Here is a 22,760-nt window from a genome sequence, read left to right on the forward strand (position 1 = left end):
GGTGGTTCTTTCTTCTATTCTACCCTTTTCTTCCCTCGGTCCCCATTGAGGGTTCTTTGTTTTTACTGTCTGTGGATTCCCCGTTTCATGTTTTTGTTGTTTGTGCTCTTCCCCTTTCCTCTGCATTGATTACTTGATCGTTTGCACCTATTTCTTGTTATGTCTGTCGATTGAAGCCTGATTGTTTCTGTCTGCTGCTCGGTTGTTAATGTTCATCACACTGTCCAGCCTTCTCCTCCTTGTTTTCTTTGAACTCTTTGTGTCCCTCAGTTTCCTCGGTTCTGGACGGTTGGTTGTTACTCTGATTTGAATTTGTCTTGATCTATTGGATTTTTTGTTTTTGAACTTGTGCACCAAATCAATTCCACCTGTTCTTTGGACTCTATTTCTGCCTTCACCTTCTGGATACAGATCAGCTTTAAATTTGTGTTTGTTTGCTTTTAAATCATTGAACTGCATCCTTCTTGGTCCTCTTAGAACTGCTAAACAAGATGATAATAAAGGTGTGGTGGAAATCTGAAGTAAAGATGATTCTTTTACGTTGTCTTTTATATCAAAAGCGTAGTGATGCATTTGCAAAGAGACCGACCCAAAAAATGATGAACTCTGTGTGACCTGGAGTTTCTAGAAACAATGACTATGAGACAAACACTGGAGAAAAACATTCAGGTGAGTCCCAGAGTGGAATATAAAGTGAAAACCAACCAGTCCTTGACAATCTCACCAGTCAGTCTTTTGAAGGATGTGACTCCCTGTGGATCTGAGCAAGTGTGGGTCAGGGTTTGGCCTTTCTGAGAGTTAAGTTTGTTGAGTTAGCATGGCATGTGTATAAACAAACAGACACGAGGGAGTCCTATTACAAATCAAAAGATTTGCATCTGTTTGCCACTGAAATAAGGGGAAGATGATCTGTATTTGTTGGCAAGTACAACATCCTAAAGTATTTTTCCCCAAAGATAATCTTGGCTTAACCAGCGACTCAGACAGTCTCTGTTGTAGCTGTCATTGCAACCAACCTCAGGTCACGTAATGGGATCATTTGTTCTGTTGGAGTAAAAGGCTGATGTTTTTTACCTTAAGAAGTCCAGTATTTTGTTGTACCTGTCTTATTCTGGAAGACTATCAAAGCAATTATTTGATACAGTCTGTATTCAACTCTTGTAGGTCATCTTGTCGGGCGAGGGCGCCTCATGTTGCTGCTCTTTCTCAACAGAAACATCATTTTCAGTAATTTCCCTACAGAAGCAGACAAGCACTGAAAAATCTGGAGGGTTGACAGCTCTTACATCCTGGTAGTCTTTGCAAAAAACTGCTAGAAAGTCATTTGTTCCTTCTGTGTTGGTCTTAAAGTGCATAATTTGCAAGCTAAAGCAGCACATCATGTCTTCCACTGATGATGTGTTTTCCTTTTCTGGCTCTTCCTCTCTGTCTGGTAATGTTTCTAAAGTGCTGATGCAGCTCTTGTCGTCTTTTATAGACGGCAGACTTTGGCCATAAAGAAGGGGGCAACATCGCGGCACCCCTGGAAATAAATTGAGCGGTCTCTTTATGGGACTGCTGCCACCTTGTAACCGAAGGTGCGTCATCATTTAAACACCTGGGCTGACAGAGTGTCTACTGTAGCCAATGGCCTCCCCCCTCCGCGCTAGGAATACTAAATAGGAGTAAAGGATGGAATGGGAAGGGGATGGCGTGAGGAACAGGGAGGAAGGAGGCTTAAAGGAAAAGACAGATGGTTTAAATGTGACAAGAAGGACAAGATAGAGCAACTTTATATGCAGAGAGAGATGGTTGTCGTCATAGTAACCCTTTCAGGCTTTTAATTCATTATTGGCAAGCTCTGAGGAGTCAGAACAACACCTACCAGACTGTAATGTAGTCGTAAATGGGTTCAGTGCTCAGTACAGTAAAATTGATGTAAATCCCATGTCCGGGAGGAACTCGAACGCTCCACACACAGTCCTGGAAGTTGGGGTATTCCTCAGGGTGACCAGGGGAGTAAATGGTCCCGTTTAATGATGTGATGTTGCCACCGCAGAGAGCTGGGGGATAGAAAATTAAGATTACATTATGTTATTAGCATTAATATCATCACCATTGGGAAGCTTTAGTAATTTTATGGATGGCTGGTAGAGGAAGTGCCCCCAGAGAACATGTTTACAATACCGTTCAAGAACTGTCAATACATTTTTATTGGCTTTCTGCAGCACAGGAATTCCTCAAGAGTAAATTAGGGAGCTGTGAGTGTTTTAATGCTTTGACAATTCGTTTTAAAAGCTGAACAGCTTCGATAATAAGCCTTATTCTTCTTCTTTCTTCAATAGTTAGTATTTACTAGATACTGTCACAAACATATGAAGAGCTGTATATCCTTAAGATTGAACTACTTGTTCACTGGCAGACTTGAATATCACACCGTCTGAACTGCAGACCTCAGATCTGCAATCACATGAAACTCATCCTGATATAGCAACAGGCAGGAAGTCGACCTCCTGCATTACCTTCACATCTCGGCAGCGGGTGATTCCAGTTCCTGCTGATACCGTGCAAGCAAGTGAGGGAAGCATCTCCGATCAGGGAATACCCGGGCAGACATTCGAACGACACCGTCATCCCAACGCTGAAATCTGTGCCGATCACGATGCCGTTTCGAAAAGGCCGAGGGTCAGGGCAACTCTGGAGCTGATAGGCTGAGAGAAATCAAGCACCGACATGTAAGGAATACTCTTAGAAGTCTGTATTTCGTGCATACACTATAATATGTTTAATAATGTTTCTATATATCCATCTCCCTCCTGGGGTATACAGTATGTTAAACCTTATTGAATCAATACAAGTTATTAAGCTCTGGTTGCGGCTTCCTTTAATAATGAAGACACTGAATCAGATCACACGTCCTATCTAACTACCGCTGTACACATCAGTAGTGGCAGTTACCTTATGAAGTCTCTCAATTGGATTCTCTGACTTATCTCTGTTATTTTGATTCAGTGAAAATCTTCAAAAACGCCTCGGAGTTTTTGTACGAACAGGTTAGCACCGCCGGAATACCATAATCAAGTAATGCCCACTCGACAATATGCAAATCAACAAATACTCGTGTTCCACATGGAGCCTTTACAGAAGGGAAAAGATCTTAAACAAGGTCATTTTTCTTTAATCGGAATATTTTGTTGAATAAAACTCTAAGGAACTGATTCGATTTGAATCGTTCAAAGAGGCACTTTTAATTGTTATGACAGCAATTATGTAACAGCATGTAAATAATGTAACTTATACAGCGTCTTTTGGCTGTGCCATTACTTTCTGTCATTGTTATGTGTATTTATTGTATCTCTTGCGAGCAGATGTCACCTGAATTTCCCTTGGGATCATTAAAGTATCTATCTATCTATCTATCTATCTATCTATCTATCTATCTATCTATCTATCTATCTATCTATCTATCTATCTATCTATCTATCTATCTATCTATCTATCTATCTATCTATCTATCTATCTATCTATCTATCTATCTATCTATCTATCTATCTATCTATCTATCTATCTATCTATCTATAAATGCATGTTATTTGTGGTTTCCTGTCAGGTGAGCTGTTTCACATGAAGAAAAACATTTAGCTGTTTACAGTCATTTCTTTAATGTTGGAAGATATTACCAGCGTTTGTAGGAATGGGCAGAAAATAAGAGAATATGTATAAAATGTGTTGCTCAGTACATCTAAAAAAGTCAGGTGTGAAACGTTGGAGCCTTAATGATCGTTATGAGGTAAAAGCTGAAGTAACTTGGCAACCCAAGGAGAGTGATGCGTCCATCCGTAGCATTGCCTTGACAACGCAACACAAAGTTGTCTATTTGTAATTTAGGATCACAAACATTAGCTGGAGCTGCTGAGCAAACCACTACTTCATATTATTACATATGGAATATTCAGGATGAAGACCAACATATAACACCGCCATGAGAAAAACATAACAGCAGCGGTCGTCCGGATAGGAATTAAGATAACAAGTTTCTGACAAGGGGTATCATGCACCACTGAAGCCTGAACTTGTTTTTTCATGTTTGCAAAATTCTCTCCAATTATTCTGACAGTCTTCCGTTGAAACATTTTAGTCACGGCTACTTTTCCCAGCCAAAGTTACAAGAGTTAAGGGTTTGCATGATGGAAGAAAGACATGTGACTGAGAAAGACAAACATTAGCGGCAATAATGATCCTACTTTAAACTGCTTTGGCAGCGCTCCTGTCAGGAGTTTAAAGATATTATTCACCAGCCGCTGTGATTTGCACATTAAGGGAATTAGCTGAAAGAAATTAGGCAATCTGCAAGAGTTGTCATAATAAATAAAGGACATTTTAAAACCTTGTCAGTGTCAGATGGAATAAAAATAAAACCCATCCCATTGCAGAAATTGATCCACAAATGAAAGGTTTGCATGTACCCTATAATTTTTTGGCAAGCCCCAAAGTCAAGAAAGATTTTTTTTTTAATCGTTATTCGCTGCTGAGAAAAGACAGACGGTTGAAAACTAAGTTGGAAAAACTGTTTTCATAAAAAAAACCCAGTCGGACGTCTGCTCATGTGTTCCGAGCCAAGGACACGAGATGCTGGAGAACAACTTGTACAGACGGTGTTTACCTTGATATGTCATGTGGAACCCTGGTTTGTTCTGAGAATAGTCGCTGTGGAAGAAGAAGCTGGTTTGGTGCGTAGTGCTGAACAGCGGCTTGGGGATGACCGGGCCGCTGAACCGGTCGATGACTGATCCCAGCTCCAGGGTTCCGCTGCGGATCTCCAAGTAATCGTGGATCGCTTCGGTGGAGAAGTTCACAAACTGAAGATGGATACCTAATGAAAGATACACAGCTTGTGACATTTAAGTAATGGTCTCATCCGACAGAGTGTTTGGTTGAAGTGGACGTAGCCCACGGATGTCGACAAGCCACGCAGGTTTCAAAGCTGACAGGATTCGTTACCAAAGCCGACGGGTAGGTTGACTGTCCACGTGCAGTCCAATCCGCTCGGGTAGTTGCCAGGGTAACCAGGACTTAGAATCACGCCGCTTACATCCGTCATGGACCCGCCGCACTGGGCTGCAAACACACCAGCACACGCAAAGAAATCCAGTTTTTAAAGTTGTACTCATCAAGAGGACTGCTGACACACTTTTCAGGACACCGCCACTGGCGGAACAGTTGATTATTTCCAATCCGACATTCCACATCACACTGAATCCAACATTAATATTCTACATCTTTAATAAATACAGTCTTGAATAAATCACCATTCTGTGAGCAGATGTGCGTGCCCCCTTGTTTCCTCAAGTCTGCCTGAGCGCATGCAGATGATCTGGTACACACCCTGCATGTTTATGGCAAGAGACCGACTGAGCTTTGCATCAGTTACAAGTTTAATCCGATTCTACACAGAATACTAAATAATCAACTCATCACAGAACACCGAAATTGATCTAACGGCTTATTTCCAAGCGAATCGGGGTAAGCGATGGCGACTGCTTGCATCATTTTTTAATATATTTTTTTCACATTGCAGCGTATCCAGGCCGAATCGTATGCATGGAAGCGTGAGAGCGTATGCATATGTAGCATGAGAGGACACCTACCCAGACATAGCGGTACGGGGTAGTTCCATCTCCTCACCGGTCCTGGCATGCAGGTGATGTGAGCATTGCCCTAGAAATGTAAGATCAGACACAATCTATTAACATTTAACCGTCTGGAAATCACCCAAGATAAGCTTTGAATAATTTGACTGTTGTTGATACTCAACAAATGGGATTTGTGCATTGCAAAAAAAGCCACTGAAGTCATGCCATTAGAGCTGTACAGTGTGGAGAAATTAGGCACACCACACCATACATTATTCAGGAGTTATATAAACCACAGCAGTTGTGTGTTTAACAATAGCAGGGAAAACCACCCGAGAGCGGGGTTTCCTTCTGATTCACACTTTAAATAGTTCTGGATTTTTGCAGCCGGGGAATAAAAACACTGAATAGCGGCAGATCAGAGACGCTCAGCAGCCTTGAAGGATTTTACATACATATCTGGCAGTTGGTTTGCGTTAAAATACATCAACTTATATGCTCTCTCTTGTCGGGAATGACCGTCCTCCAGGAAGTCAACTTGAGCCTGTGCAGAAAATATTTTACCTGAAGGGAGTATCCTTGTTCACATGAAAACTGCACCACGTCTCCGACCATGAATCTGTCTCCGTGTCGTATCCCGTAGCTCGGAATCTGAGGCTCTGGACACGACTCCAGACCGATGGCTGACGGGAGAATGTCACATCAGAATTCAAGCATTCGTGACATGTAGAGTACGTACGCGGAGCTGCATGTTACCTGTATATTCCAGGTGAAAACCAGCAGCTGAGACGCTAATGTCAGAGCTGAAGCTTAGAAAGAGGTTGTTAGATGTACTATTCAGGAGCTGGGGGATGGTGGTGCCTGCAAGCAAATGAGGGTGGGAGAAAGAGAAAGAGAGCAACTGAGGACCACAATCACATTTTTTTTTCTCGGTTTTTCAAGCTGAGGCTTGAAAGTAAGTCATCTTCGTTATCTGACAGCAAAGGAAACAGCAAAAGGCCTCCCAAACCCACATTTTCACTTTTTTGTGTGTGTTTGTGACGTGTTCTCCAAGGAGGGGAGAGCGGAATTACTTTTATATGAGACATCTGCTTTATTCGAAAACCACTTTTAAAATGCTGGCTTGACCTACTTAGTGTGGCACAGAGAAGTACAAAGTGAGAAACGACACCGCGTTACTGAAGCTGGTGCAACAGTGCTATTCTGTCAGGGCCCTTCACAGGAACTTATTGGATGCTCTTTAATGCAAAGGAATAGTTCCAGTGTTCCCTGATGTCAACCACTTATAGAAATTGTGTTTTCTCAACAAAGTGGGTGGGAATCCTTCATATTAATGATTTTGAGTTATTTTTTTCTTTTTGTTCTGTGGTATTTGTGTCAATGAGAGTTAAGGAAGTTGCAGGCGCGTCGCTCGAAACGATCAGTGAATTAGGCCAGCGGATGTTATCGGTTGCCCGTTGTGAGAGGAATTAATTAGAAGAGGTTTTGAACAGTCTGCGCCCCTCCTGCTGGTCGCTTTCCCTCGTTCATTATCATAATAGAGAGCAAAAATACATTTTTCCTTAATAATGAACGATGATTGATTACAAGAACTGCGGATTTTAACATAACACTTGTTTTGAGATGTGGGACAATATTAATAATCGAAATTAATCGCAAAAGTTTCTTCATCGCCTTGCATGTTCTCAGATTTTGTCTGGATATGACGACATAAAAATCAGAAAAATGAGCAGAATCAAGATTTTATCTGCAAAAAAGACCAACTTCAACAATATAGGGTACATAAATTATAAAAAATGTCACCATCATCCTTAATTAAGGCAACATGTAAATATAAAAACTGTAATTAAGTTTTGTATTTTTGTAGAAATCTGCATTATTTTGAAATTAATGTATTTTGACCCGTAAAAATAATGATTCTCCTGTATAATGGCAGATAAACAAGCAGGTGTCGGTGGGTGTTTTCCATACTTCCTGCTCCGTGACTCAGAATGACACCGGTTTAGCGCTCTTAGCGGGGAGTCACACAGTTAGCAACTTGTTTACGACGAACTTCACCAGTAATGCCATGCATGTAGCCGGTGAGCCATATTTGTTGTGCACATTTGACTTTGTTGTGTTACGACAGCCTGTTTTCTTGTTTGAAAATACAACTGTGCGCGTTTTATTCTTAACTTGCGTGACTTTGAAACACGTAAAGCGCCGCTTACCGGAGTAACTGCCCAGTCTCGGCGCATGGTTGTCGGCGCCGTCGTAGAAATCCAAGGAGTCCCAGTTGTGCTCGGTTGCAAAACTCACAACTTGAATCTGGAGGAAAAGAAGCAGAATGTGAACTCAGTTATTTAAATGTATTAGCTACATATTCAAAATAGAACGGGTATATGAATTCAATAAATTCAGAAAGAAAACATGATGAAATCTGAATATTTAATTATTACATATATTTCTAATAACATTTGATATACTTGATGTGAAATGAAAGAGACGTGTTCCGTGGTTGTTAGATATTTCTAACAGACTCCGTTCTCCCAGGAATCTCTGCCTTTGTGTTCGTCCATGAGGACGGTTCAGCTTACACACAATCTGGTATTATCTGTCCCGATTAGATCCTATCTAGTTATCTCCGGGTGGCCCCCTCTCTCAAACCGTCCATCCATTCATCCTTCTAATAACATCTTATCTTCTTTGACATCATGCCTGCTCAGCTTTTAAGCCAATGATACTTAGGTCATCCAGGAATCAGCATGTGACGGGTCCCACCTGTATTCCAGCCCCTTCTGGAACTGAGACCTTCCACACGCAATTTTGGTTGTTGTCGTAGGGCTCTGGATATCCTGGCGACAGGATGGTCCCTCGACGAGAGGTCAACGCACCCCCGCAGGGAACTGAAGGAAAAGGATAGGGCAGGGAAATTCAGAGACACATCTGAAAGTCACAGGAAAAGAGGAGTTTGGTTCTTCCACCTCCGCAAAAGAGCTGGAAACCAGGTTGACAGCTTGAAATGCCATCTGCATCTGCATCGGTTCTTGATAGTTCTACAGAACTGGGGAGTCCATACCTATGCAGGTGGGCAGGGTGTCGTTCCACTGCGCCAGGTTGTCCGGTACGCTCTCACACCGTATGGCGGTAGAACCGTGGAGGACGTATCCGGGGTTGCACTCGAACTGCACCAACGATCCCACCGCAAAGTCGTTACCCAGACGTTTGCCAAAGCGTGGCTCGGGGACGGAGCTGCATTGGGTCGAGCTGGTCCTCGGTACGGCTGAAACCAACAAGTATGCAAGTATGCAGTTGTTGTAGCCCAGATTTCAAGTTTTATCTTGATTTGCATTCTTAACAGAAGTCCAGTTGCTTCTGATTCAACTTTCACGGGCGACTCCTTAACAATTTGAAACAATACCTTGGTAGACGAAGTGAAAACCCTTGGCGGTCTCAGGTCCCACAGTGGTGAACTTGATAGTGATCTGGTTTCCTGAACTCAGAGGAAGAGACTCACCTAGAGAGAGAGACACAGAAAGAACGTTACAGCTCAGGTCATCCATCTCTGCATCCATCTCTGCACCAACCAACCATCCATCCATCCTCACCAGAGTGGGACCCAGAGAGAGAAGACAGCAGCGTGTTTTGTTGGGTGGGTCCGTCGTAGATTTCCACCACATCATTCAGCGAAGTCTGGAATAACACAAACTGACCAAAAAGCACTGCAGGAAAAAGAAAAGGGAGGCAGTGGGGGGGGGGGACAAATTACATAGAAAGATGAGTTAACTTCACTGAAATGGTGGCAAATTATTATTCTGTGCCGCTGTCTGCGCCTGACCTTCCAATGATATCATTAACCTGTAACACCTAATTTCAATTTTATTAAGCCGGAGTGTCAACCGCTATTTGAAACAGAACACCAGCGCAAAATTACATATTGGTCCTCACTCAACAGTCAAAACATCCCCTTATCTTCATCACGCCTCGGTACAATCAACTGCCATCCCCCCTTCATCAGTCATATCGGGGGGGGGGGGGGGGTGTCAACTGATGGGGAAATAATAGCATTAAGCTAAAACCAACTTACTTTTGTCACACAGATTTTTTTTTTTTACCCTCTCTGCCGTCTTCGCATAATTACAAGCAGGAGTGATAAGCTGTCAAATCCATGTCATGAAACCCATGTTTTGCCTTGTCTCGGTCTAACTGAAGGTTAAAAGCTCAGGAATTAGCGCTGAGCCTTTCATTAAATACCTGGAGATACCTCCGGTAAACCATGAATTTTCCAAAGCAGCGGCGGTGGCAGGCAACATTAGGGGAAAAAACCCCCCGAAGGCCCGTGACCTTGTGTTTGAACTCGTAAAGTTGTCTCCGTCTTGATCGACGCGTCGTCGGCTCAGTCGTGACTATTGAAGACTTAAATGTTGCTGCGTAAATTGAAATTTGTCTCAAGCATATGTTAAAAATGCAGGTTAGGATAAATGACACTTATTTCTGCCTCCCTACCCAACTGCACACACACACACAACCACACACATCCAGTATCTCCACCCCCCCACCCCCTATCTCTCTTTGGCCCCAAAGGCTGAGGTGTAAAGGATTAAATCTGAACATTGCCAAGGATACTCGGCTATGAGAAGGTCACCGGTCGCTTTGTACAAGGCTGTTCTCTCTCTGCGGAGTTCTTTGGAAGCACGAGCCTCACTTTGCCAAAACACGGCTCTGACTCACAAAAGATATCCCGTCTGCTTTCATGTAAATCCTTGTCTCGCGTCGAAGGCAGGGAATACAGAAGGGAAACAGAGAGGTAGATTTTTTAACGGCCATTCATTTTTAGCATCTGGCAACAAAAAAGAATTGGCCAGATAGGGGGATCCGACCTCGTACACTTTTTATCTTGTGGTGATATGATGTGCGTGGGCATGCATCTGCCTGTCAGCTGGATATCGACTCTTGCAGAGCAGGTGGAGTTCAGGCGGCATTGATTTAAGGCACCGGGATGCAAACAGAACTTTATCCACAGACGGGTAATTGGCGATGAAATCCCTCCGCACTGCGGCCATGCACAGCCGGCAGATCCGTTCAGCCCGAGTTTAGATCAATCTGCAGGACTTATCAAATGATTGAAACGTTTTCGCCGTCCATTTGAAAGACTACCGCAGTTCTCGACGAACCTCGTAGCGCTGCTATACCCCTCGACGAGCCGGGTGCACTCATCCCTGTCCTCGTTCAGTTGGACAGGTATGACATCTCTGCGGTAGCCATGCCAAGAGTTTTCCCCACCTGGTGTTTAAACCAAAGGAGCCATTTTTCTGAATTGTCAGACGTCATTAAACATTTAATAACCAGTCTAGTGGAGCAATTTCAAGTCCTCTGATCATCAAAAAGGTTTGAAAATGAAACTCTAACCTTCAGTTGCTGAAGATCACGAGACTTTAAAGATGCTAAACAAAGTTGGACACTGGGTTGCGCTTCGGCGCCATCGCTTCACAAAAACAAAAATTTTCCACGCTCTGTGGGGTGGGGGTCCACGGAGGGTGTCTTATGCAATATGTAGGCCGACCAAATGTTTGCTCCTCTCAGTTAAAACGTCTACATGGAGCTGACACTCCAGAAGCTGCTGCGCTAATGTAATGAGACAGCAACCATCAACAGCCTCGGGGAAAGCCGGTATTTATTCATAATACCACAGGGCACATGTGGACATCAAACGCACCAATTATAGCCTGTTTCTAAAAACTCAACTCTGGCCTGATGAGTCCATTGTTCTAAAAGATTAGTGCAACCATAATATAGACAGATGTAGACTATGATCTTGATGCGATACTTTGACGAACTATCTCAACTGATGAGGAAAATGTCAAACCATTCCCGGGGTTAGTTTTAATTTCGCAACCATGAAGAATCCCTACAAAGGCAGTGAAATGATAGCAGCCGCTGAGTTTCAATATCAAACAATCCCTCTCCAAGGCAACTGAGCAAACTCCAGTTTCATTATGAAGACATATGATGCAGTTGAAACTAAGCCGGTACTATCTCCAAGGTCAAGAATGAACACGTTGCTTCTTAATCACTCTAAATGTCTGTGACAAGAGACCCACATTTGCTCTAATGTCCCTTGGTTCCCAACGCAGCGTCGTGTAATGCCTCTACAGCCTTCATATATTTATATCGCTCATATAATTTATGCATGACTCCAGGACCGCGGATCAAACGTGGCCAGATAAAAACGGCCCCGTCTTGTCATGCAATTTTAACGACGAGACCTTGACCTGGAATCAGGTAAAATGGCCAGAGCGTCTTTTGATCATAAGTTTTTTAGTGGTTAAAGTCAGAAATGATTCCTCCGGGGGGCTCCCCACATTAAAAATCAAAGACGTTTTAATGTCATTTTGTTTTACCGAGTGAAAGAACAAGAGAATATACGCCAAGGGAAATTGTGATCACAGACTTCATTTCGAGTTTTTCTGTCTCTTCGCCTACACCTCAGAGAGTCACACATTAGTATTTAAAATCATTTAAAAGAATAAAAGGTTTCGTGCTGTCGACGGTACGTGCAGGATTTGAACTTACCAAACTCTCTTGGCACAGATATAGAGTAGACACACGTCTGTCCGGATGTATAGTTTCTGGGGAAGTTGGGAGATAAAACGGTCCCTTCTGACCCCGTAGATCGACTTCCGCATGGCGCTGGAGAGCATACATATGTATATTAATAAAGACAGGCATTATCATGCCCAGAGGAAATAGCTATAATCTTTAAATGTGTGCGGGGATGCTGTATTCCAGCATAGTTATTAGTGTGCGTTACCTTGACAACTAGGCAACGCTCTGTTCCACCCGGGCCTGCCATCGTCTCCCATGCTGCATGTTAGTGTAGAGTAGCCCTAAACAAATAAAACCCCCAAAAAGTTTGTTAAAGTTAGATCAGAAGCATTAACAATTCATCCAAACTTCCTTTCATCCATCCTTCCATCACTCCCATACCTGTAAAACATATCCGGCCTCACAATAGAAGGTTACGGTCGAACCGAGCTTATAATCCGATCCCAGCCTGGTCCCGTTCAGAACAACACCTGGGTCGAAGCACGATTCCCTCAGCTTGGCTGAGTGGGGGAAAAGAAATACTAGCATGAGAACGAGAGGATGAGGAAAAGAGAAAGCGACAGGCACCCATAAATAATACGTCAAATTAATAATAACAGAGTTCCTGGCCATAATGAGACGAGGCAGGCGTTTCCTTGGCCTTTAGAACAGTCTGTTTGACTTATCAGCCTTTCGCAAAGAGAGGGTAAGAACTATAACTTCATCCCCTGGCATTTGAATGCTAGATGAACATTGTTAAGCATGACTTTGGCTCCCCTCCTAATAGATTAGCGGTCACCCGCCATCAACTTATGACCTATTTCCTGAGTCCACACGAAGCCAGGGTTGACTTTGTTGTGGCAGCTCACCCCTCTAACAAACTATTCCCAGTAATTAAGAATTTCTGAGTTTGATTAAACATATACTCTATGTGTACTGAGCGTTTAGAGGTACCGCAATAGTCTTTGGCGAATACGAAAATTAAAAATTTCTAAACGCATTCTGGAGGCATCTTGTCATCTCAGGAGATGACATTAGCACGTTAATTGTGAATAATTTAAAGAGTATCTCCCCAGATTATGTTCTTATGAAAAGCAGATAAGATAGAAAAAATGCCCCCCGGTGCAATTATGTCGAGATGATTTCAAAAATAATTTTCCAATAACTGACAGAAACAAGGTTCCTGTATGTATAAAAAATACTCCCAGGTGGAATGCATGATAACTTCTTTAAAAAAATCCTGTTTCATTAGAGAAAGACGTACGTGTGACGTCTAGTTCAGGCTAGAACCCGTTAATAATGAATGCAGAATTCATTGTGGGAGGCTGATGTCATCAGAATTGTATTGTAGATGCTTTAACATTTTATGCTAGAGTAAAAAATAGCTGTGCTGTGAAATAAAATTCCCCTTATGCAAACATTTTTAAAATCAGCCCCAAAGAATCAAAATATGTGCTTTTGTAATCTCAGCGTTTAGCGACTTGGAGGCTTTTCTGACTTTAAAGACTTTACCTTTGTACTCCAGGTGGAAACCGGTGTAAGAAACAGAGCCGTCGCTGCGGAACGCCAAATGCATAGTATTCGAACTGCTCTCTATTCGCTCTGGGAGTTTGCTGTCCTGGAAGCTACCAATCAGAGGACTGTTGCTATCCGGACCATCGTAGATGTACAAGAAGTCGTAGTTTGGCTCGATGTTGAAACTAGAGAGAGAAGCAGACACTTACTCCGAGTTTGGTGTCAGCTTATCGGATCTTAAAGGCATTTCAGAAGACTGGATGGAAGATAAAACGGTTTTTAAAATCAATACGATATGTTGCAGACTAAACCAAAAGAAACCTAAACAGGTACAAGTTCTTTATCATCAGATATTGAGTTAACATTACCTCTCCACAGCCTCAAAGGGTTTAAGACTGACCTTCATCCAGGGATCAATCCCAACCACTCCGACTTCCTCTATTACACCAAAAGGAAAGACTAAAAATGAAATTCCAATGGGATGAAACACGTTACCTTATGAAAGCCAGTGACAGTACGTAGTCAGAATTGACAGCAATGAGCCAATCACAGTCCTTGGAGTGAGGGTAAGGATGCGGATAGTTCGGAGACAGGATGAATCCGTTTGACCCGGTCAGGTTTCCTCCACAAGGAGCTACAATGGGAACAAAAGCAAAGGAATGGATTATTCCCAACATTTATTTAACAGACTTAACAGATTCAATGGTCCTTAATTCAGAAGTGTGGAGCGTTGTGAGAAATCAGACATTGTCTGTGAAGGCTGGAGCGAAGGCAACCTCGCCATCAGCATCCTTAAATTGTGACAATGTCAAGTGGAAGTAGATGATGTTGAGCAGAAATAAAGACCTGCCTCATATAAAGGCTTCTCACCTCCTGCTGTGGAGGATAATAAAAACTCCACTCAATGTTAGAGGTTAGCAACAAAAATTGAGATCGCCAAACATACTTTTTCCACACATTCCCTTGTGTATCTCACCCACATATGTGTCCTTGAGCGAGGTACATATAATACAACTTGCTTTGCGGTCCATCCATTATATATGTCTATAAATACTGCATGTAGACTCCTCACCTATGCAGACGGGTGGGCTGGGCTGCCAGTAGTACCGGTTATCCACTTGTATGCAGGTGATCTTGTCATCCCCCTGGAGCTCGTATCCCGGGTCGCACTGGAAGGACACCGAATCCCCCGGCTCGCGACCGTCGCCGCTGCGACTCCCGTTCATGGGTACGCCCGGGTCCCTACAGGCTGTAGCTACAGAGCCTGGACAGGAAAGAGAGGGAATGGATGGATTTAAAAAAAACATGTGCCTCTCTCTAGGTACGTGTGGGTTTTAGGAATCAACAATTCCATGAACACTCCCATCCATTGGGGTGATACTTACTGGAGAACTGAATGGCAAATCCAGACTTGCTGATGTAGAAGTCAGTCTCGAACTGAACGGTGACGGTGTTCAGCGTGGAGTGGATTCCCTCGGGCAGCAGAGACCCGCTGAGCTCCGACAGCGACATCTCGTTCTCAGGCGGTCCATCCCAGACCTTCAGCATGTCGTGGCTGGCCTCCGTGTCGAACGACAGGAACTGGAGGCTGGATCACAAGCCAGAAAAAAAGCATTTCCACAAATTGGTTGCAAACTTTTGCATATTCGTAATAATCCTCTTAGTGTAAGTCCTAGGACGAAAGAAAAGGATTTTAATTGTGGCTTTTAGACAATAAAAAATTAATTTATAAGCATTTGTAAGCCAAAGTTAGATAAATGTTGGGTTCAAGTCAACATTTTAAAGATGCAGTTAGGTCACTTCTGAGGTTTTCTGTTTTAGGAGGTCACATTACCTCACAATATTTCCTGAATCCACCTCGATGGTCCAGGTGCAGCGTAGATTATTATCATAAGGGAACGGATATCCAGGTGAAAGAATCCTGCCTGAGGACTCGCCTTTAAAACGTCCACCGCACTCCGCTGTGCAAAAATAAAGGAAAAGTTTAAGCTGTAAAATTAGCAGGAACAACAGATGATTGACCAGTGTGTGTGTGTGTGTGTGTGTGTGTGTGTGTGTGTGTGTGTGTGTGTGTGTGTGTGTGTGTGTATGTATGTCTTTGGGGACAGGTAACTGATGCTGAGGCTGCATTCATCCTTTTAGAAACCACCACAGTCCCCCCCTCTCATTTTTTGACTCTCTTGGTTATATATTTCCACAATCTTCATCCCCTCCTTGCTTCCTCTCCCTCCCCGTGTTCCTCATCCCTCAGGCTCCCCTTTCTTCGTCACTCGCATATATTATCTCGAGTAATAGGAGCAATATTAAGAGTGGGAACAGGAGGAAAAGAGAGGAAAAAGACAGAAAAGGATGGTAAAGAAGGAAACATTAATAATAAGAAGCAATATAATATTAAGACTGGAGGTTAGCTGAGGTCACAGTATGTCAGTGCTAAAATATAAAGTCAGAGAATATCAGCCAGTGGTTTTTATGAGTCTTTTATTATTGATAGTGAGAAGGAAAGAGACTTATTAAGCTGAATCCAAAATCAGGAAGTTCAGAGGCAGAAATGAGGGAAGAATGTCCCGAAAACAATGTCTTCCTGTTTTGGTTACGGCTCTCTGGCGAGGTGGCGCCAGGATTTTCTGTTTGTCCCCTTTTTTGTGGAATTTGTGGGTTTAATTAAAAAAAAAAAATTCATTCTGGGATGAACTGAAAATTTTCTTCAAATGCAGTTTAAATCAAATCTTGTGGAGCGAACAGAATCAAGAGACGACCTCGACTCAAGTGGATTTTGGGAACTGCTGGAAACCCCCCCCCCCTCTCATTAATATTAAGGACATTTTTATTTGACGGGCTGCTTCCTCTCCCCCATCGTCATCAAACATCTAGTGCGCAAAAGGAACAAATGACTAGAATAATGGTGGCTTAATCATCCAGAGCCGCTATCTGCTGTTAACCGGAAAGAAAAACCAGGTTTCTTATTAACAGACAGGTTACCCCGGATTGTGTCTTTGCATTCTGTCCCAGTTTAGTTGAGCAGCATATTTGTGGATCTAACTCTGGTTTAGAACTATTATATTATGATAATACCAGCAGTAGTTTCCCTTTGATGAGGGTAACGTTCATCCACATCTTTTGTTTTAGACAATCCATCCGTAAGAAATTATGCAATGTGGGGAGTGGGATTTCATTGTTTTTTTCACATTTTCTCCATAAACAAGAATTAATGGAATTGATATTGTAGCTGACACAGTGCCTGGAGTGGATCAACAAGTGCACTCTAGTATGGGGGTGTAAACTAATACGTTTAAATTAACCACCAATGAGGCCAAAGCGAGAAAAAAAAATCCCCTTGTTAAGAATATCAACTCAGATCAGCCTCATTTTTATCCACTCATCCAAAAAACCCTTCATTCCTCTGTTTGGATTATTTTCATCTTTATGTATCTGAAGCTTCACCCTTTTTGTTACGGGACATTAGTCCACAAATAAACGTCTTCATTAAGTAGAAAGAATTACATTTTCTCATTTAACGAGCGTGAGATTTTTTTTTTCCTAAAAGTAATGTAGCGAGTTCTGGAGTCCTTATGTTTGTATAACCACGAGGTTTGAACACGTATGGCAGCGTCTTGGAGCGGAGAGCGCATCCCATGAGGATCTGGAAGGCATTATCCAGGGAGGTAGAACAAATCACCACTCGCATTAAAGGAAATGGATCGATTAGGTAGAGGGGCTCCAGGTGGTAAACTGACCCGACTAAATAGGCATTTCATTGAGACTTCGTCACTGCGTGACAATCAAGGAGGCAATTCCACTGGAATTGCCCCCCGCCCCCCACCTCCACTTGCTTTCTCTTCCGATTATTGAATGAATGTCTTGTGAGCAGAGACTTTGCATAAAACAGCAAGCGACCTAATGGATTGTAGAACAGGACTTTAGCAGTAACGCTTCTTGCTGGAGAAAGACAAAGCTCCAATAAGCCCTCGTAAGCTTTTCCCCCTCGCTTGTGTCGCTGTTTTTCAAGGTTTTGGCTCGCGTTTGCATTTCCGTTCTTTTCATACAGATGAGTTCACGACCTTTCAAACGCGTTAACGGCTTCACGTTGGGAGAGGCGTACCGATGCAGGAAGGCAGGGGGTTATTCCAGGCTCTCCTCTCGCCTGTCATGCACTTCAGAGTGGAAGCTCCATGCAGAGTGTATCCTGGCTCGCATCTGTAGGTGATGCTGCTCCCGGAGAAATGTCCTTGATCGTTGACCTTGAACCCGAACTGAGGCACGCCAGGGTCCTCGCAGTGGGACAACTCGAAACCTAGAGAGAAAGAAAACAACTTGTTTTTTTTAGTGTGTGCTTTTAGAGATACTTGCCAGGGGACGTCTAACGCCCACTGGTGGAATCTGAATTAGCGTGGTTTAGATTCACTGCGACATCCTCTGAATATCTGTTTATTCCATCTCCGAGATCACAGATCCCGTCGAGCTCCTGTCCTGACTTTCTAATAAACAAAAAAATCAGGAAAAGATACATGAGTCGTCCCATTATTAGGAGCGATACCGGAGCATGTGTGCACCTTATCCAATTTAATGTTGTTTTTCACAGTCTGTCAAGGCTCAGTTTCCATGGTAATATTCAAAATACTGTTTATTCATGTGTACAATTTTGCAGAGCGGGATATGAAGAGGTGTATAAATAGCTTATCCTTATAAGACCTCAACTGGGATTTGATCTACAGTATTACCTGGAAGAAGAGGTACGTTGGGGTGCGTGTTATCTCCCTGCAGACTGCACAAGGTGCATGTCTAAATCCTTAGAAATGGGTGTTTGCAAAGCTGTACTTTCACCATCAGGCAATGGAGCATATATACCATCATTGCTGACATCTGCTGTGAATGATTGCCTGTCTGAAATTGTTCGCCGTATGACGCATGTGTGAGAAAATAAACTGTTGTGCATTATTCATTGAATCACCCTTTACCGTTCTGTTGTATGTGAAACTTGCACCTACAAATGTCCTGAACTGTACATTTGTTTTCCTGGAAATGCTGCAAATGCTTTTGAATCATATGTTTTTGATTTGCATTGATGACAAACTAGCATCCATTTGCATCGGTATGTGGAAGCCGAGGTGCAGAGGAGTAGGTAATGCTCTACTCTGCACTTACTAGACAATACAACCCAAAAGCACAGTGCGAGTCACCCCACATGACTCCATTTAAACAATTACATTTCTAATTCTAGTTGCGTCTACGAGGGCCCAGCCAAGCGTGGGCGGGCTTCTGTTGTACATCACAGCTCACCTTTCTGGATCCCACACTGAAATCACAGCTATCGGAATGCTTTGTTAATCAGACATGGCAGGCAGCCTGTGATCATCTCACCGGCCGAATTGGCAATAAGTTGGGCGATGGTTTGACAAATAAGAAGCATTTAGACTTCAATTGATTTGGAGAATATCGGTAACGTCTGTGAAGAATTAGCACGGCTGTCATTTGATATTTAGTCGCTGAGCTGATGTCTGTGGCCGGTCTAGACGCTGTAACAACTGAAAGTCATGTACCATAAATCCGACAAAGGTGCTACATCATGATAAAATACCACAGATTACTCAAATGACTCAGCAGCTTTTTGTGTTGCAGCTCCAGCCAAAGTTCTGCGAGGAAGACTATCCTTTTAGTTTATTTCTCATATCTTGTCATTCAGATTCCTCAAGCATGCCAAGTCTTAATTTCCTGCTGTCACCGACTCATGGTTTCAGCTGTTCACATCAGCTGGTCATATCTACCCCATAAGACATTCATCGTTGGCCTATCATATGTTCTCATCATACGTTCTCTCCTCCCTCCTGTTCTTTGCAGATTCAGATTCTTCCTTATTCATCAAAACTTTCAACCTCATCGTTCTCAGCAGAGTCATCCGCCGCCGTCGCCACCTCCAGCGTCCAGTCGATGATGCCTTTCAGTCAAATTGGTTTCAGGTGAGTTTGTGCGATTATTCGGCTTTATACTCACTGGAGTAAACCAGTTTGAATCCCTCCCCTGTGCTTTCTGGATCGCTGTAAAACTCGAGCCAGAGATGGTTTGAGGTGGAGATCAGCGTCAGGCCCAACATCGACGATCCCGTGAACGCTCCGAGAACGTGGGCAGTGTTGTCTTTGCCATCGTAGATCTGTAATAACAGAAACATCCATTTAAGGAATGAATGAATGAATATATGAATGAATGAATGAATGAATGAATGTCAGTGGGCTTGCCTTGAGAATATCCCCTTGAGCAAGGTGAAAGGTTCTTGCAGAGATGTTGATCCCTTTCCCAGCCTGCACCTAGAATAAACAAGAAAGACGTACAAAATTCATCAACCAATGAATAATATTTTTTAATTTCCACTACTTTTAAGTTTTTAAAATTAATTTTAAAAAAAACCTGTCGCTGTTACAGGATGTGTAGATTTGTTACCTGGATACTGTAGATGCATTCATGGTTGTTGTCGTAGTTCATCGGATAGTTTGGTGACAGAAGGATTCCTTCGTTGTTTATAACTGAAGATCCGCATTCGGCTGGTGACAAATATGCAAAAGGAGTGTTAGAAAATGTTGGTTTTTATTCTTTTATATATCCGCAGTGTGGGATTGCCACACAAACTGACAGTTTTTTGCCATCTTGAGACTGTTTGGTCCTGGAGCATAACAGTTTGATCTGAACACAGGCTGTCTTTGGACGGTAACAACTTTCCCATGATGATTCCTTTTCTTTCCTACGTATGTACGAATGCTTCTAAAGTGTGCATCAACACAGATGTACCTCATTTGAGCGACCTCATTGTCACAAATCCACTCCCACTGATGATAACAGACAGGGAGTAAAATCCAGAAACTAAATTACCTGAGCATACCTGCTCTCTGCACCCACCTACAGTATTCCTTTCCTCCCTCTTGCCTCCCTTCCTCCCCTTCTCCATGTCTCTGCTGGTGTAATAGTCATTTTACAGCTGTCATATTGTCAATAAATCACACTGCTCCAGTTTCCATTTAGAAAATTACCTCTCCATGCTCTCCCTCTTTCCTCTTGAACTCCCTCGCTCCTGCTCTTTCTCTCTATCTCCCTCTCTATGAATAGTGCCTCCTTTACCCTCCTCTGCTTCAATCATCCTTCATCCCCTGCTTCTCGAGAATTTTGCTCTCCTCCTCCTGTTCCTCCTCCTCTTCTTCTTCTCCCATTCCTACTCCATTCCCTCCTGCTCCGGTTCCCTTAGATTTAGCACTAAATAGCAGATAATGTCCAGAAATAACAGCAGAGAGGAAAAAAACAAGCCAAAGGCACATTTTAATTTTCTCTAAAAGGAAAGACACCTCTCTGGTAGCTCTCCAGCTCCCTCCCCAACGGCACTTCATAAAATAATATACCTCAAACAATGGAGCCTAATTTAAAATAGAAAACACCTGATGACAAAGAAATAAGGTGTAAGTCCATTTCTTTGCTTGCAAGAACCACCTTAAATAATTTAATTTTCTCAAAATCCCTTTTCTTTTCCACTGTACGCCGCCTTTGTCACGTACTCTTTAGTTTGCAGAGGTGCAAAACAAGAAACAGGAGCTAAATATAGACAAACTGTGCAACACCGGCGCACAATGCAATATAATGCAACTAAACACAAAGTCTTTGCACATCCAAAGAGACAAAGACGCCAACGGTCCGCCTGCAAATATCACGTGGAGCTGAAAATAAACTCTGTAAAAGGTTTTAACCAGCAGTTTGAAATTAAAAAGTTGTGCACTGGATGTTCTCCTTTATAGAAATAGATGATTAATGTCTGTCCTGATGCTCTGTATCGGCCCACGCTTCTCCTTGCATTGTGGAGGAGTTAGTAAAAATTCAGTTTGTTTGTTATTTTTTAATACCGTCTATTGATTTAAAATCTACGCCCAAGATGAAATCGAATTTCGCACATTTTGTACTTTCAAAGTTGTGAGCGTACGACTTGAATCCTAGTCTGTAAAGTCATGCCCAGCACTAGAACCGTAGACAGGAAGGAAGTTTTTAGTAGAGACGATATAAATGCATCATCAACAGTGATGCTGCTCATCTTAAACTTCATGACTGTGAATTAGAACTTTAGGTGGAACTTCTAAACTTTAAAACTCTCACATCTACATCTACGTCTCTACCTCGACCTGCAGACCTTCAAACGTCAATGTATTCAACAAGTTTTTAAAAGAATTTGGAGTGAAAGAAAAACTTCTGAGTGATATTTGCAACAAAATCCTCAACAGGCTGAGATTCTCAGCCCAAAGTGACTCAGTGACTGTTTGTCCTTTGGCTAAAATACAGCATGTTTAAAAAAAATTTTTATGTTACGTAAAGTTGGCTCTGTCGACAAGTGTTGAGTTTAAAAAATGTTTTTTGGACAGATGTCCAACAAACATGAGGTTAGCAAAGTTGTCTTCTCTTTTATACAAAATAAATATGATTTTGCTGACTGTTGCTCTGAAGTTGGCCAGGCTTATAAAAGGATAAAGATTCAGAGCTTCTTTTTACTTCAATGGAGGACAATGTTTTCTGGGATTGTAAAGAACTTGAAGAGGAAAAGAATATCAACATTTTGTAGTATCTGCGAGCAACTGTTTGTCAAAAGTTTTTTGACGATCTGGAGAAACTTGAGAAGGCAATATAGAAAATTCCATCGTAGGAGAAAAGTCAATCAATCTTTCCTTACGACTTTTAATCATTGCTTTAAAGAAAAATGGTATCCTCATACCGACGCATCTTGGTAAAGGTGCGCTCCACATTCTCCGCCCTCCTCCCAGGCAGATCAGTTCTGGCGCCCCCTCTAGACGGTAGCCCATATTGCAGGAAAAAGACAAAGTGTCCCCGACGCCGAAGCTGTAGCCGTTTCTCCTGCCGAACCGAGGCATCCCGGGGTCCTCGCAGGGCTCCAATGTGTACTCTGCAGAAAAAAAGTTGAAAATGAATGCATTAACCCATGCATGAATAGATATTAAAAATACAGGGCGCTGTGAAATCAGCTATTTTTTTTCATGCTGTTAGCTATAAAACTAAAGGACAATATCAGCAAATTAAATGTTTTAAAATGTG

The 22,760-nt window shown here is 42.6% G+C and overlaps 1 protein-coding gene and 1 long non-coding RNA gene across 3 annotated transcripts in view; one reads left to right on the forward strand and one right to left on the reverse strand.

Annotated features, from left to right (window-relative positions):
• The window catches only part of LOC137606957 (uncharacterized), a 289,217-nt gene that overhangs the window by 45,209 nt on the left and 221,248 nt on the right, over nucleotides 1-22,760 (forward strand). For both annotated transcript variants that reach the window (XR_011037944.1, XR_011037943.1), the window contains exon 5: nucleotides 19,527-19,645. This is a non-coding gene — a long non-coding RNA (uncharacterized lncRNA). The remainder of the gene's footprint in view (nucleotides 1-19,526; nucleotides 19,646-22,760) is intronic.
• The window catches only part of LOC137606956 (CUB and sushi domain-containing protein 3-like), a 255,437-nt gene that overhangs the window by 32,756 nt on the left and 199,921 nt on the right, over nucleotides 1-22,760 (reverse strand). The window contains exons 21-45 of the mRNA XM_068332318.1: nucleotides 22,423-22,611; nucleotides 20,124-20,224; nucleotides 19,922-19,990; nucleotides 19,680-19,836; nucleotides 17,791-17,982; nucleotides 15,526-15,652; nucleotides 15,077-15,279; nucleotides 14,764-14,955; nucleotides 14,187-14,325; nucleotides 13,689-13,876; nucleotides 12,579-12,697; nucleotides 12,403-12,478; nucleotides 12,165-12,281; nucleotides 9,200-9,313; nucleotides 9,013-9,108; nucleotides 8,671-8,874; nucleotides 8,373-8,497; nucleotides 7,823-7,919; nucleotides 6,369-6,473; nucleotides 6,177-6,295; nucleotides 5,628-5,697; nucleotides 4,981-5,097; nucleotides 4,643-4,852; nucleotides 2,502-2,690; nucleotides 1,865-2,042 (exon numbers count right to left, since the gene is read on the reverse strand). Of these exons, the coding sequence (XP_068188419.1) occupies nucleotides 1,865-2,042; nucleotides 2,502-2,690; nucleotides 4,643-4,852; nucleotides 4,981-5,097; nucleotides 5,628-5,697; nucleotides 6,177-6,295; nucleotides 6,369-6,473; nucleotides 7,823-7,919; nucleotides 8,373-8,497; nucleotides 8,671-8,874; nucleotides 9,013-9,108; nucleotides 9,200-9,313; nucleotides 12,165-12,281; nucleotides 12,403-12,478; nucleotides 12,579-12,697; nucleotides 13,689-13,876; nucleotides 14,187-14,325; nucleotides 14,764-14,955; nucleotides 15,077-15,279; nucleotides 15,526-15,652; nucleotides 17,791-17,982; nucleotides 19,680-19,836; nucleotides 19,922-19,990; nucleotides 20,124-20,224; nucleotides 22,423-22,611 (3,493 nt within the window). The remainder of the gene's footprint in view (nucleotides 1-1,864; nucleotides 2,043-2,501; nucleotides 2,691-4,642; nucleotides 4,853-4,980; nucleotides 5,098-5,627; nucleotides 5,698-6,176; nucleotides 6,296-6,368; nucleotides 6,474-7,822; nucleotides 7,920-8,372; nucleotides 8,498-8,670; nucleotides 8,875-9,012; nucleotides 9,109-9,199; nucleotides 9,314-12,164; nucleotides 12,282-12,402; nucleotides 12,479-12,578; nucleotides 12,698-13,688; nucleotides 13,877-14,186; nucleotides 14,326-14,763; nucleotides 14,956-15,076; nucleotides 15,280-15,525; nucleotides 15,653-17,790; nucleotides 17,983-19,679; nucleotides 19,837-19,921; nucleotides 19,991-20,123; nucleotides 20,225-22,422; nucleotides 22,612-22,760) is intronic.

Source organism: Antennarius striatus, chromosome 14, assembly GCF_040054535.1.
Source record: "Antennarius striatus isolate MH-2024 chromosome 14, ASM4005453v1, whole genome shotgun sequence".
In the NCBI taxonomy this organism is placed as follows: domain Eukaryota; kingdom Metazoa; phylum Chordata; class Actinopteri; order Lophiiformes; family Antennariidae; genus Antennarius; species Antennarius striatus.